The sequence below is a fragment of the Platichthys flesus genome, chromosome 23, assembly GCF_949316205.1.
Source record: "Platichthys flesus chromosome 23, fPlaFle2.1, whole genome shotgun sequence".
Lineage (NCBI taxonomy): Eukaryota > Metazoa > Chordata > Actinopteri > Pleuronectiformes > Pleuronectidae > Platichthys > Platichthys flesus.
Window position 1 is genome coordinate 5654166 of NC_084967.1, and position 13220 is coordinate 5667385.

General features: G+C 41.5%; 1 protein-coding gene across 1 annotated transcript in view; it reads right to left on the bottom strand.

The window, feature by feature from the left end:
* The window catches only part of LOC133948905 (synapsin-3-like), a 94751-nt gene that overhangs the window by 10495 nt on the left and 71036 nt on the right, over nt 1-13220 (bottom strand). Inside the window, exons 7-10 of the mRNA XM_062382984.1 lie at nt 9138-9200; nt 4275-4417; nt 2434-2508; nt 2054-2156 (exon numbers count right to left, since the gene is read on the bottom strand). Coding sequence (XP_062238968.1) covers nt 2054-2156; nt 2434-2508; nt 4275-4417; nt 9138-9200 — 384 coding nt within the window. The remainder of the gene's footprint in view (nt 1-2053; nt 2157-2433; nt 2509-4274; nt 4418-9137; nt 9201-13220) is intronic.

A 13220-nucleotide genomic window follows, 5' to 3' on the forward strand; every position in this document is an offset into this window, starting at 1 on the left:
TCTGTGCTTCCTGTGTCCTGATGTTGTGGGAGATCCTGTCACGTCCTCCTCCTCTGGACACAGTCCCTACTGATAACGCTTGAGATTGAAGTGCCAGTGGGCAGCTCATTACTTTTCATTAGAGAGAGGTGTCATGGCTGATGTCTTTGTCTGAAACAACAACAAGAAATTCTCCCTGTGATGGACCAACGGCTCGTCCTTGTTGCGGTTAATTAAATTCCATCGTGCCGAAGAATTGGAGAGAGAGACGGCGAGATAGAGGGGACGAGCAGGAGGAAGTGGCTTGCCAGGGAACATTGTTACTTGACTCTGTCAGTGGTCTCTCTGTCCAAACAGTCCAGTGCTAATACAACACGTCTCTTGGGAGCTGGTAGATATTTCCTGAGATAGTTTGAGTTAAACTAGGGGGGGGGGGGGGATTTTCCTACTACTGACCTCACCCAGTGCAGAGATAGAAGGAAGTGTGATGTCATGTTCTCAGCCTAAAAATGGACATGTGAGAGGTCCAGGCTGTTCCCTGACATCTGAGGACACAGGAGTGCGATGTGAAAACAAAACTGACTGTAGACAATACAGTTCATCCCCCGCTTATAACCCTGAAAGATAAATTCCCCTACATATCTTCCTCTTACATAGCGAATCATCAGTCACTCCTTTGTGACGACAAAGGAGTGAAATACAGAAGTAAATAAAAGAATAAATGCGGCAATAAATAAATGTAGGAATAAATAACACAGAGATAAATAAATAAATGAGGAAATACAGAAATGGTCTTTTGTATTGAAAACTGTATTAAATTTTTGGTTTATTTATGTGTCTAACTATCTATTCCTCCACTTTTGTCTCTGGCATTCTACTGCTGCATCTACGCCCAAGCCACTTACTGATTTCCTGTTTTGCAAAGACCCCCCCGCAGCGTGACTGATTGTGCATGAGCAGTTTTTTTGAATGTGCCAGTGGAGAAAGTGACGACAGCAGTGAGAGCTCTTACATTTGAGAGAAACAAGTCGTGCCCCTCAGTCTAAACTCTGCTGTTTTGTTGCAGTGTTGCGTTCTCGGCTATTTCAGTCTCCTGCAGGTGTAGAGATTGCCGACTGCTTTTTCCATTATGCTTTTCTTCCTGTGTGATTGTTGAAGCAGCGCCTCTAAAAGGAACATTTTGTACTTCTTTCTGATGGATATGTTCACAACGAAAGACGGATGAAATTGTGTGCGTCAGCTTCGTTTCAAAACAGCTTCAAAAGTACATATATAGCCCCCATGTTAAAATCCAACCTATATTAAATGTTTTTTGACCACTTAGTTGCATCGAAAACAAGCTGTAAACACAATAGCAACACATCATCACGTCAAAAAGAGGTCAGCAGCAGATACATATCAACACTGGCTGATTTTGGTCGAGAGGTAGGGTACTTCCAGGACAGGTCACCAGGATGACATACCAAGACAAACAGCTACTCATGGTGAATTTAGAGTCTCCAGTCAACTCAACCTCAATCATACAAACTCCACACAGAAGGGATCTAACCAAGAACCTTATTTTGGTGAGGCGATTGCAGCTAACCACTGTACCACCATGTCTGTCCCATGACTGAACCAAAACAGTGAAATTGTTTCACTATATTAGCTGTCAATATGAAACAGGACTGAGTTGTGCAGCTTTAAACTCAAGATCCACTGTAGGAGAGACACATAGAATTGTCAAACTGAACCAGAGGCCTGAAATAAACAGGCGTTGATAGCAGACACCGTGAGTCAGCTGTGTCTGCTATCTCCTAATGTTGTCTTCATCGTGCTGCCTGTGTATGGTCTACAGACGAATCATTCTCTCAAGGCTCTGATGATCAAGTCCTGCTACACCCTTCCCCGTTGACTTTCACCATGATATGAAGACTTTAATTGGAGGAGATTTCAAGTTTTTTGAACTGCACACCGGGTGCATAGGATATTCTCGTAGCAAGTTTGGAGCCCCCTCTTTCTGGAGGCTGCCTCTTTAAATCGTCATCGTCAGGCCTCAGACTTAGGTTGGGGGATATGGTGAAAAGAGACTGACCTCGATGATATAGTCGTTGCCGTCTTTTCCGTGGACAGCCTTCACTGCACAGATATCTAGGCCACCAAACATCTCAGCACAGGAGTCCACCCACAGGCGATATCTGGAACACAGTGACACAAATAACCGATAAGCGCCTCATTAAATCTAATATGCTGTGGAGATAGCATGAAGGAGGGGTTGGACCTCACAGGACTCATAGATACAAATACGTTTTAATACTCTAATAAAACCTAATAAAATATTTTTTGCAGGACATCCGCATTGAATAACAGAGTATTAGGGCCACAGTAAAGAAAAAATTCATAAATTTCTTAAATAATGTTATTATTAGTAGACAGGTCTGCATATTCCCATCACATCACTGAGTCACTGCTCACCGGTCAGTCATAGCGATCTGTTCCAACATGGCCGACCCTGTGTTCGCCTTCCAGTTGCCAGAAATGGACGTTCTCCTGCAGATCAAACAGAAACATCAGATATGACGAAACGCTCCACCAAGAGTTAGTCACTCACAACGGGCTGGGTGACAAAGCTCATGGGAGAAACAATCAGTGATCATAGTGACCATCCACACCTACATAGTGTGTGTCAGAGTCATTTCAAATCCTTTCATGGTGAGACCGGGGGAAACGAGGTGAGATAAGGCTGCATTGTTCAACTCCCTTTTTATGGTCAAATCATTTCTTAGATGCAGAGTCTTGAAAGTTAAGAGGGCGATGACTCATATTCTTTGTCTCTATATGCTCGACTAAGTTTACAGAAAAAGGTCTCTAGCTTCCAGATGGGTGTGAGGGTTTGAAGAGGGAGTGGGCCTGAGAACTGCCTGGAAATGAAGCAGCACTCTGTGAAATATATACAGACATCATAATAAAAGCTGATCACTGAACATAACTTTTTTACAAACTCAATTTGTGTTGATACTGACAGATGGATGCTGGCTGATGGCTGTAAACTGCATACATTTCCATATATTCTTAACAACACACAACAATCTACGTACATTGTGGCGGCTAATATGATTTTCCAGGTAATGATTCTATTGGTTGGGAAATTTTGACAGAGTTGATGTACAAAAAAGCAGAAGAAGAATCTGAGAGTGAGTGTGAGAGGAGCTGAAGCTGGAGGGCAGGAAGCACAAGCAGGTTATATTTGAGTGTGAGCACAGGGATTTGAGTGAGAGTGTTACCAAATAAGTGCTGCTCTCACCCTGAAGGACCACACAGAGAGCGAAAAACCTCACATTCACCATACTGGTGTTTTCATGTTTTTATGAAAGTAATTACACACTTTACAGCTTGTTTCTTCATGTTCAAAAACATGATATTAAAATGTAGGCTTCTTAGTGTAAATTTCACGTGTGAGGGCCACAACTACTCTGGTTGTGTGTGGCAGCTCTGACATGCGTCCTTTCCTGTTTTTATCCTGACCAATGAGCTGGGTAATGACACACCTCATTTTATTGTATTACTATAAAAACGTAGAGGAATACATTCGATGGAACCAAGAAAACCCCAAGGTGTTGCGGTATCCACTTCAGGAGCAAATGGTATAAATATAATGAAATACCAGTTTTAGAGGAGAATTGAAAGGCTCACAGAATACACATTAGCCACATTTAATTAGGTACTATCTGTCCAGTATCAATCATAGTTACGCATGACCTATGTCACCTGCACAAAGTGAATGTGCCAGGTCAGAGTCACTTTGTCCATCATTTCCCTGACTAGACAGTTTCCCGGCACTTATATGTGAAGTAGATTTAAAAGAGTGAATGTCACCTCACCTGTATTGAAGTTACACTAAATCAGGAGGCTATAGTGATTTGAAATTTTCTCCTAAAATCTAAAATATAATGGGACGCCTATAAAACAATAGTGGTCGACTTCTGTATAGACAACTACTTGGATGAAAGTAACAGTCGCTACCACTGCATGAGCAGCTACCCTCAGTAACAGTTTAGTTCTCTGGGGCTGGTGCTATCTGATGGCCTGGGAACAGTTGGGGAATGTGAAAATGCCAGCCTCTTTATTTTTGGAATTACCACAAATGCAACATGTATGGGTTCTTGGATGTAGTGAGTCAGTTTCTGTTGCCTCAAATGAGATAAAATCACCAGAACAATTTAAGATACATCAGCTTAACAGGCAGCTGTTTAATGGTATGAGTCACGTGTGAACTGGTTGAACCCTACCCAGTGTACGAAGCGAATATGTCTTACATGTACGCCTTGTAGTTGTTACCGATCTTCTGGATGCGGATGTCGTATTTGGACAGAACATAGGGCTCGGTGGTGACGTAGGTCCCGGCCAGAGCCACCACACTGGTGATGTCCTGGAAGTCCTGCTGGATTTCAACTTTGATCTGCCAGGGAGAAAACACTTGTTGGTGAGCGTCTAATTACAAAGCGAGTCGTCAAAGCTGGCGGCGGCTGCTCAGAATCCCACAGGAATTTAACACTTTGTACACAGACGGGCTAATGAACGCTCCCTGGATGGAAACATTGCCGGGGGCCGCTTTGAACTACATCACTTCACCTCTATTAAGTGATTAGGGTGCCAGCTAATGAGGGGAACTGACGCAGTAGCATCAGGATAAACACGGCTTTTACGTCAAACACGATGGTGCTTTATACTTTAACTTTTACATAATGAAGTAACAATGAGATATGTCATAGTAACATAGGAATAAGTGACTCTATAGCTGTGTCTCAATTCAAGGGCTGCATCCTTCCCGTAGACCAAGCATAGTGGCACGACTAGGCTGTCCCAATGTGAAGTCTCCTGCAAATGCAGCCAACAAATGTGTCCCCATAGCCCTGAGCAACGAAGGCTCCACCGGGTGGATCCCTCCCGGCCAATCGTATCCCACGATTCATTCCCCTTAGGGACATACTGTTTCTCAAAGAGGTAATGGTGGCAAAAAGCAAGGTGTAAACGTCAGGAGTTTATCTTTTTAAATGTAAGTACTCAACTGTACACATTTTAAAAGGGCGACGGCTAGTCCGGATCCGGCTGCTGAATTGAGACCCAGCTTATTTTATATCCGCCTCCTACAGTTCCCAGGCAACACCTAACATTCAGGCAGCCTGAATTTGATGCCGTCTATCGATCAAATTCAATCGAATTTGGTTTATATAGCCCATAATCACAAATTATATATTGGGGTTAACAAGGTGCGACATCCTCTGTACTTAATCCTGAAAAATCTTGGACTTAAATGCTAATATTCAATAAGTTATGGCACCATTGCTGAACGACTCAATGTCTGATTTTGTAAACGAGGGATGGAAAGCACAAATCCCTACTTTCATCTTCATGTGTCAATTTGTGAGGTCCGTGAATACAGTGTTCATGTCCTGTTTATGAGATTTTGGGTTTAGTGCACTTTCACACATTAAAAAACCCCCAAAATAACCACTGAAAAAGAAAAACAAATTGTTTGGGTGGAACAAAGAATCTCAAGGGGCTTTTAAATATGATGCAACCCTCAACAAAAAACGAACAAGAGAACCGACGTTAGGAAAACTAATAAAAAAACTGAGCAAGAGAATGAGACCAAAAACCATAAAAAGTAGTTTTAAATGCTGAAAAGATGGGCGGGCTACTTTGCTGGTTCCTGTGGTCCAATAAACAATGTTGCCACTTTGATGGGTAATAACATTAATATGCTTGTTGTTACCCACATATGAAGCTGTTCTAATGAATCTGAACCCATTAGTCTCTCAAATGAGGTCAGGAGGCAGACTCGCAAATATCTTTACTTTTTGAAGACGATAAAGTAAAATAGTAGTCGGTAGTTTTTGTGTAATCCTGCTGAAGAATCACCCAACACTAGGGTGAAAACATAATCAACATAACCCTCTTAGTGGAGTTAAAACACATTTATTTTCACGTACACACTCTGACGTTATATTGGAGAGAATATGGGCGTCAGAGTGATTAAATGTGACTTCAGAGGAAAGAGAAACATGGAGGAGGACTGAAGTGGTGTGATCTTTTTTGCATATGTAAACGTTTTAGTGTTTTGAAAGTTACATGGTGTCCCTTAAATGTTGTGTTTACTGTCCACAGGGGTTATTTCTGTTGACAGTGTCTTAGTTTGTTGTTATTTTGAACCAAAGAGCACTCTGTTTAAATGTTTGTGTATCATTGTATGACTTTATAAATAACATGTAGATGTGTCTACCTATGTACTCGATGGTGTGTACTCATGGAGCTGTTTTAATATTGAGTGTTGCTAACAGACTCAGGGAAACATTGAGGCTTTGGACTGGACTGGACTTTGCTTGTTTACTGTCATCATTAACTGAGTGAAGAGAAGTGACACTCAGTTCCCATCATGGCTCCAGAGGTAGAACCTTTACACATTACAAACCCATCCAGAGTGTGACGCATTTCCTCTGGGTGACTAAACAAACCGTAGTGATGCAAACAGAAAGTAAAAAGGTAAAGAAGGTGAAACACTGGCATGAAGATGAAGAACTGCCTCTGGTGGAAAAACTCATTTCACACTGGTCAGTGTCCAGACTCAATGACGTACCAGCAAAGAATACAAAGCCTGAATGGTCTCAAAAGACGTCATGAAACCGGGTGGAAACCTTTCTGCTACTGTTATGTCAGTTATATCTGTCAAATGAAAGAGACCCATTGAGAGGCCTCATTTATATAATACATATTTTCCATTAGGATATGAATATTCTAAAATTGTTATGTCCTATTAATAATAAAACGTTACACCAGTGTTGTTTTTAGATTTTGTTAATGACCTAAGGAAGTGAACGAAACAAACTGTTATCCCTTAAGTTAACATAAGGTATAACATGTCACTACAGGTGATGAAGAATGAAGATTACACAACCTGTTGCCTGCTGAGAATTCTCTGGATGTTTTCCTGCTGTATTCTCACATGGGCTCACACGCACATGTGGCCAGGGGTCAGACACTGTGTGGAGCAAGTGACTCTGATATTCGGGTTCTCACATACAACCCCAGCAGAATATAAGAAGAAATACATTTTTGAAATACAATTGTTGAAAGGAAATTAGCTTTTGAAGAACACTGCCCTCTACCTGTTCAGAAATTCGTCATATTTGATTCAGTGCAAAATGTAATCATGCATATCACAGTTTCCTCATTTATCTGCCCACTTGTCACGCAAATGGCTCAAAATGAATGTTTTGCAGTAATGGTCATAAGTGCCACATGTAACCACTTTAATCTATGGTTGGTTCGTGTGGTATTGCTAATTAGTAGTATTGCTTAATGTGGCATGCTAATTCTCCGTCTGTGCTCCACTTGCAGATGCTTTACAGGTCTCTGTCAAAAACAAACAAAACAGCAATGGCCCAAGTCCCACATATTTGTTCCTGTTCTCAGGGCTCTGTGAGGTCTCAGGGGTTAAATGAGGTCCTGCTCTACAAGAGTCAGCCAAGTTCCCCTCCAGTCTTATGGGAAATTCTATAGCATGTCTGGCTCCCGAACAGGAAACCAAGCCCGTCCAGGCAGACGAGGGTAAAGAGACATATAGGAGGTGACTTACCCTGTGAATTCAAATGACTGGTGGGGGAAAGAGACTCAAAGAAATACGTGTTTAACAGATTAACCTTGTTTTAACTGTGTAACCATGTCCTCAAATAAATCGAAATTCATTTTAGAAAAAAGGGTTCACTGCTTATTAGGGTTGGGTGTGTTATGGTTCTTAAGGATAAGTTTAACGATACCTTTTAAACGATAAAAGGTATCAGCTTTTTTATTGCTAAGGTAAATTGTAAGTTGAAATTGAACATTTTTAAGTGGAATTCATTTGAATATAAAAATATAAGTGCAAAATTCTGAACAATTCATATAACAAAATCACATGATAAATAAATGTTATTACGTCCGGTAGGTATTGACTTTATAGAAACTGGATCTCGGTACCCAACCCTACCGTTCATTAATCATTATGTAATCATCAGTCTACAGTTATTTCCATCCAGCAAAGTGTTGCTAGTTTGTCTGCATTTGTTTGTCGGTCAGACTATTGCTTGAAACAGTAAAACTGCTGCTGCCGTGGACTTCAACCTTCAGTGTGCTCCTCTGTCTTGTTACCTCAGTGAGAGTAAAGCCCAAGAATAAACTGCTCACTCAACTGATCATAGCTGTGATTGGGCCATCATGACTGATTTTAAAGATCAGAGACAGACAGCACCGATCTGCAGGAACTAGGACAGAGCAGCTCTTTCTGGTCTCTTGCCTCCTCTTTAAACCTCAGACTTGTCAAGGCATGATTTGCATGACTGGAAACTAGACTAATCTGATGCTGCTCTCAGACTTGCACTGGACTCCGCAGCTCCTCCATTTTCTCAGGAGGAGATGGCCTGTGCGAACACAAATGTCAGAGTGAGACCCTCCATAGTTTCTGCAGACTGGATCCTCCTGGCCTCCTCATATAAAGTCTGTAAAAATCCATGAGAAGTCGATGTGTGAACACAGCAGCAGATCCCCCGCTGGATTCACCGCGAGTCAGTGGGGGGGGGGGGGGGGGGGGGGGTTGATGATGCTAATTTAAATGCAAAAATGAAAAAAGCCAAAAGAAAACAAATAACTCAGAGTAAAAGGTACAGCTTCATACAGAGAGAAGACACCGACGAAGCTGAGTTAATACGTCACTTCCTGTCTCGGCCTGCTGCGCCCGGCTTCTCCACCTTTCGTCTGAATAATGCGGAGGATTCGATGCTGTTGTGAAAGCGTCTGAGCAGCGAACCGCCCACTGTGTTGTACATGTGTGAAGGGCAAACTACGGGTAAACCCCGTAGCCAATTCTGCGGATTTTACCCGTAGGTCATGCGGCAATACGGCTTAAGTGTGATGCAGTGATCTGACATCATTGGGAATCTGAATTTGTGAACTTGTTTTCAAAAGCTTTTTGTTAAAGGCAATGCAGATGCCTTTTCGCTGTCGGTTTGACGTTCTCCATCATCGTCCAGGCTTATGATATGAATGAAAGGATAAACAGATGTGCAGTTTATTCAATTACGAAGGCATCCTCACCCCAAACCCTGTTGTTAAGGACTATGGTCTGTGTATATTCGTTTACTCACCTTTCCCATGCCAGCGTAGGCGTGCCCCATCTTGACCACCACAGGGAAGGAAGGCGTTGTAACCTGCAGAGAAGGACAACGTCATATTATTAGCTGGTGTGATAACCTCAGCTCTCTACACCTGGGGGGCTGATGGTGTTTGTATTTGCTTTCTTGGCAACCAACTAGCATTCCTAACAATACAAACTGAGCTACGCTGATTGCAAAAGGAGAAAAGCTGAAATTCCAGGGCCACAATTAAGGAGGTGGCAGGTTAAATAAACAGTTTAGTTACGTTTTAGTTTAAATCCCATTTGTATATTTTTTGTGCAATTTCGAGGCATCAGGAATATAATGTAAACACAACTCACTATGGCAACTGTCTCCTGTGTCTACAAGTGAGGCCAAAGAGAGAGGAGAGAATTACGCCTTGTGTGTATCATTTTGTTTTTGTGTCCTAAATCCTGTTTATTGAAAAGGACTCCACCCACAAATGTTCAATGTACAGAAATACATTTCCTTTATGGATGTTGCCTGCCAAACCACTTGTTTGTGCATTTTGTGGGATGTGCACATCTGGATAAATACTAGAAGAATACTGCCAGGCGACAGATCAGTGAGTGAGGTCAGTATTAGTTTAGGAGTGGTAGTTGATTTGGTTGATTATATCATAATGAATATATATATTGACACATTTAACAAATGGATGTATATGACTGTAATAATTAACTCTCCAACTTTTATCCAACTCAATGTATTTATTTTTTAACATTAATCACACACCACATAAAATAACAGTGATTGAACCAGTTTATATTAAATTGTACAATTAAACCGTTGGACGATGAATAATGTCAAACCCTTGAATTGTAGGACATATATACGATCTGTCTGAAATCACGAAAGTTCAATTTTTTTCATGTACATGGGGACAAATCCCAGACTGAAAAATACTAGAGGGAGTTTCACAACACATGGGAGATCACAGAGGTTGCTATAGGAACTAACACACTTGGAGCTGACACGCATATGGACACAGAATTACTACAGCAATGAGAATCTGTATGAAGCTGTGTGGAGGTGCTACACATTCAGGTCCTCTTTAGGTTTGTCACAACATGCAATTCCTCTCACATCTCAAATTGAATACATTGTTCAGATAAAACTGTTGCAATGAGGGATCAAATGGGCTGTAAGTTTGCTTTAAGGACAGGGAGGATCAGAAAGTGTGTTTATGTGAACATTTTGTTCAACTAAGTAAGAAGATTCAGAACGTGACATGGTGTTCTAAATATACAGTGAGACCGACATGCGGTAAAGCACCACGTCAACCAAAAGTGGAAAAATGTCTTTCCTCTGCAGCTCATTTGGATGTGTACATGAAGTGTCCTGAACTGTATCCTCGTAAAGGAACGGCCTCCGTGCCATATACCACTGAACGTAAAGCTGCCCACTTTGAGAGGCATGAGCTGCTATAGGAGGAAAGTTGGGTTTGTTAAACCAAACAGCGAGGTTCTCGGAAGCTGGGTGGAAGAGCACAGAGGGACAAGCCCAACTGACCGCAAACAGGCTATTTCTTAGAGTTTGTAGAAGTGAAGAGGATGAAACAGATCACATCAAACTCCTGTGGCTCAGACGCCCCTTGATAAATCTACTGATTAGATTGTCAGTGGAATGTAATCTCAAGAGGGAAATAGCTCTTCAGCACCAAAGCCAGGTTACATAAGGGGCCTTTAAATCAGGTTTACAGCAATAATGCTTGATAATAAACAACACATTTGTGATGACTTATTGACTTTAAATATAGATACTAAACACAATCATCCAAACTTGCATGCATGTCTATTTCTGGGTTCCAGGAATGTTTTTAACTGAGAATGTGTTTGTGCCTGTTGCAATTTCACAAAGGCATGAGTTTGTACGAGGATATAAGTGATCATTGCACCTCTAGGTGAAGCGTACAATTTGATAAATACAGACTCAGAAAATGTTCCCGCCTCAGGCACAAGGCCAGATCATGCCTGGAGAAGTTCTGTCCCGCAAGAAGGAGCAAGTGGAACGCCAAAACAGCTGCGATCAGTTCGTCCAAGCCCTCGCTGAAACTGACAGGGCCACACATCCTAATGTTGCTGTCAGCTTGTTTGGTGCAGAGCCATAAACAGACATGGAGCTGCTTGAGGGTGTGAGCGCTGCCTCTGCTGACAGGTTCTAACAGAGCAGGCCTGGCCGACACGCTGCCAAGATGAAGTGTGTTTAATTGTCTCCATTATCACTTCACAAGTACCAGAACACAGACGGGAGTTGAGACTGTATCAAGGTTTCGTAATCCATTTTCAAGAGTCGCGTGTGTGAGGCGTTAAGTTGAGGGAGGAAAATTACAACTGTAAGTATTGGACAACAAAGACACATGAAACAAGAAAGTTATTGTGCAATGTCCTAAATATCCATCTGGCCTGTTCATGAGCTGATGAATTTAGGTGCAGCATTCTTAAACTATGGCACAACTCAAATGATACCAACAAAAGTAAACTTCTGTGGCCAGAGGTGAAAAGTGATTTACAAAGTGACTGAAATGCAAAGTACGACAAGTTTAACTTTAAATACTTTAAAGACTTAACAAAATGATCCCTGTTTGATATGATTTATGGACATTGCTCAGCTATAACGATTCAGTTTAGTTTATTTTTTAACAAGCACAGAGCTGAATTTCAGTGTGATGCAAGTTGAACAAGGCTGGAAAACCAATCAGGGAAAGTGGGCAAGTGGCAGATCTCCAGAGACTTACAGCATACTGCTCCTCATCTTCATGTCTATTTTACAGTATTATTGCCCAATTCAACCATAAAATTAGTTGCAATTAAGTTGGTTTAATAGTCAACAACCAAACAACATCATAATCCTTGTATTATAATCTTTTTAAAGTATTGCGATATGAGGCCAGGCACAAGTTTCAAACCTCTGCAGCAATTACCTGTGTGCGTCACATGATGATTGATAAGAGGCCTGAGGTTAAGCGAGTATCTGAGGAGAGGCCAGCCATAACACAGTGTGGCTGTCTGTTTGTCTGGCTGGAGAGAGAGAGAGAGAGAGAGAGAGAGGAAGGGGCTGCAGCCACCCACTCTGTCTGGACATGTTCTTTCCAGCCATTCCCATCAGCACGGCAATGACGGCAGCCACTAAACATGTCGGGGAGACCTGACCACATCCTGTGCCCCTGACCAAACAGGACCATCAGACGCAGACATGCACTCACTGGTGTTTTCTCCATTGACTCTCAGACCACAAAAATACACCGTCATCTTCAGTGATATTGCATTATCATGAAAAAATTTAAGAAACATCCAAATATTTTGACTGTACCGTGGTTTTTACCTCTATGAGCTCACGAACCTGGAAGCTTTGGATTAACAAGCTTGTTAGCTATGGAGATAATGCCCGCTCTGTTATGATAACGGGGTTAATAAGGGTTAAAGTAACTTAGTTAAGAAACTGTAGCTGCTGAGTGACTGCAGCGTTAATCGTTTTGCCAGAATATTTTTTTAAAGGCTTTTGTGACTGAGCCCTAATTTTTACATAATTAGCTCCAGTTGTTTTAATCAGTGTTCATTTTTGTTTATTCAGGAAAGCTTGTTAAAAAAGGCAATTTACTCCCATTGCCAGTAGAGGAGTTTGACTTTCTGAGGTGCTCTCAGTTCAAATCCGATGTTTGTGCTTTTGTAGGGTTTTTTGATCATTGGAAAAAGAGGCTGAAAATAACGTTTTGTGTCAATACTGTGAACTGTGAGACATAGAGCCCATTTTAGAAGATTCTTTATTTTACAGTAATTCATATTCTCTATGATATTGTTTAACAAAACAATATTTTGTCCCTAAAACCATCTTAGTGGCCATTAGAGCCTGTGAGGCGTCAGATGTGGAACTTCTAGTTAAAAACTTCAGCTTTCCGTTTCACTGCAGCTGCGTAAGTTCCACTCGGCCTTTTGTTCCCAGCAGAAATCTGTAAAAGGCATCTAGTGTGGTAAAGATGTTAAGAAGTCACATGCTAAGAAAGCTAATTATATGGTGGGTGATTTCACCAGTCTAGGTTTTATTTCGTAACACAGG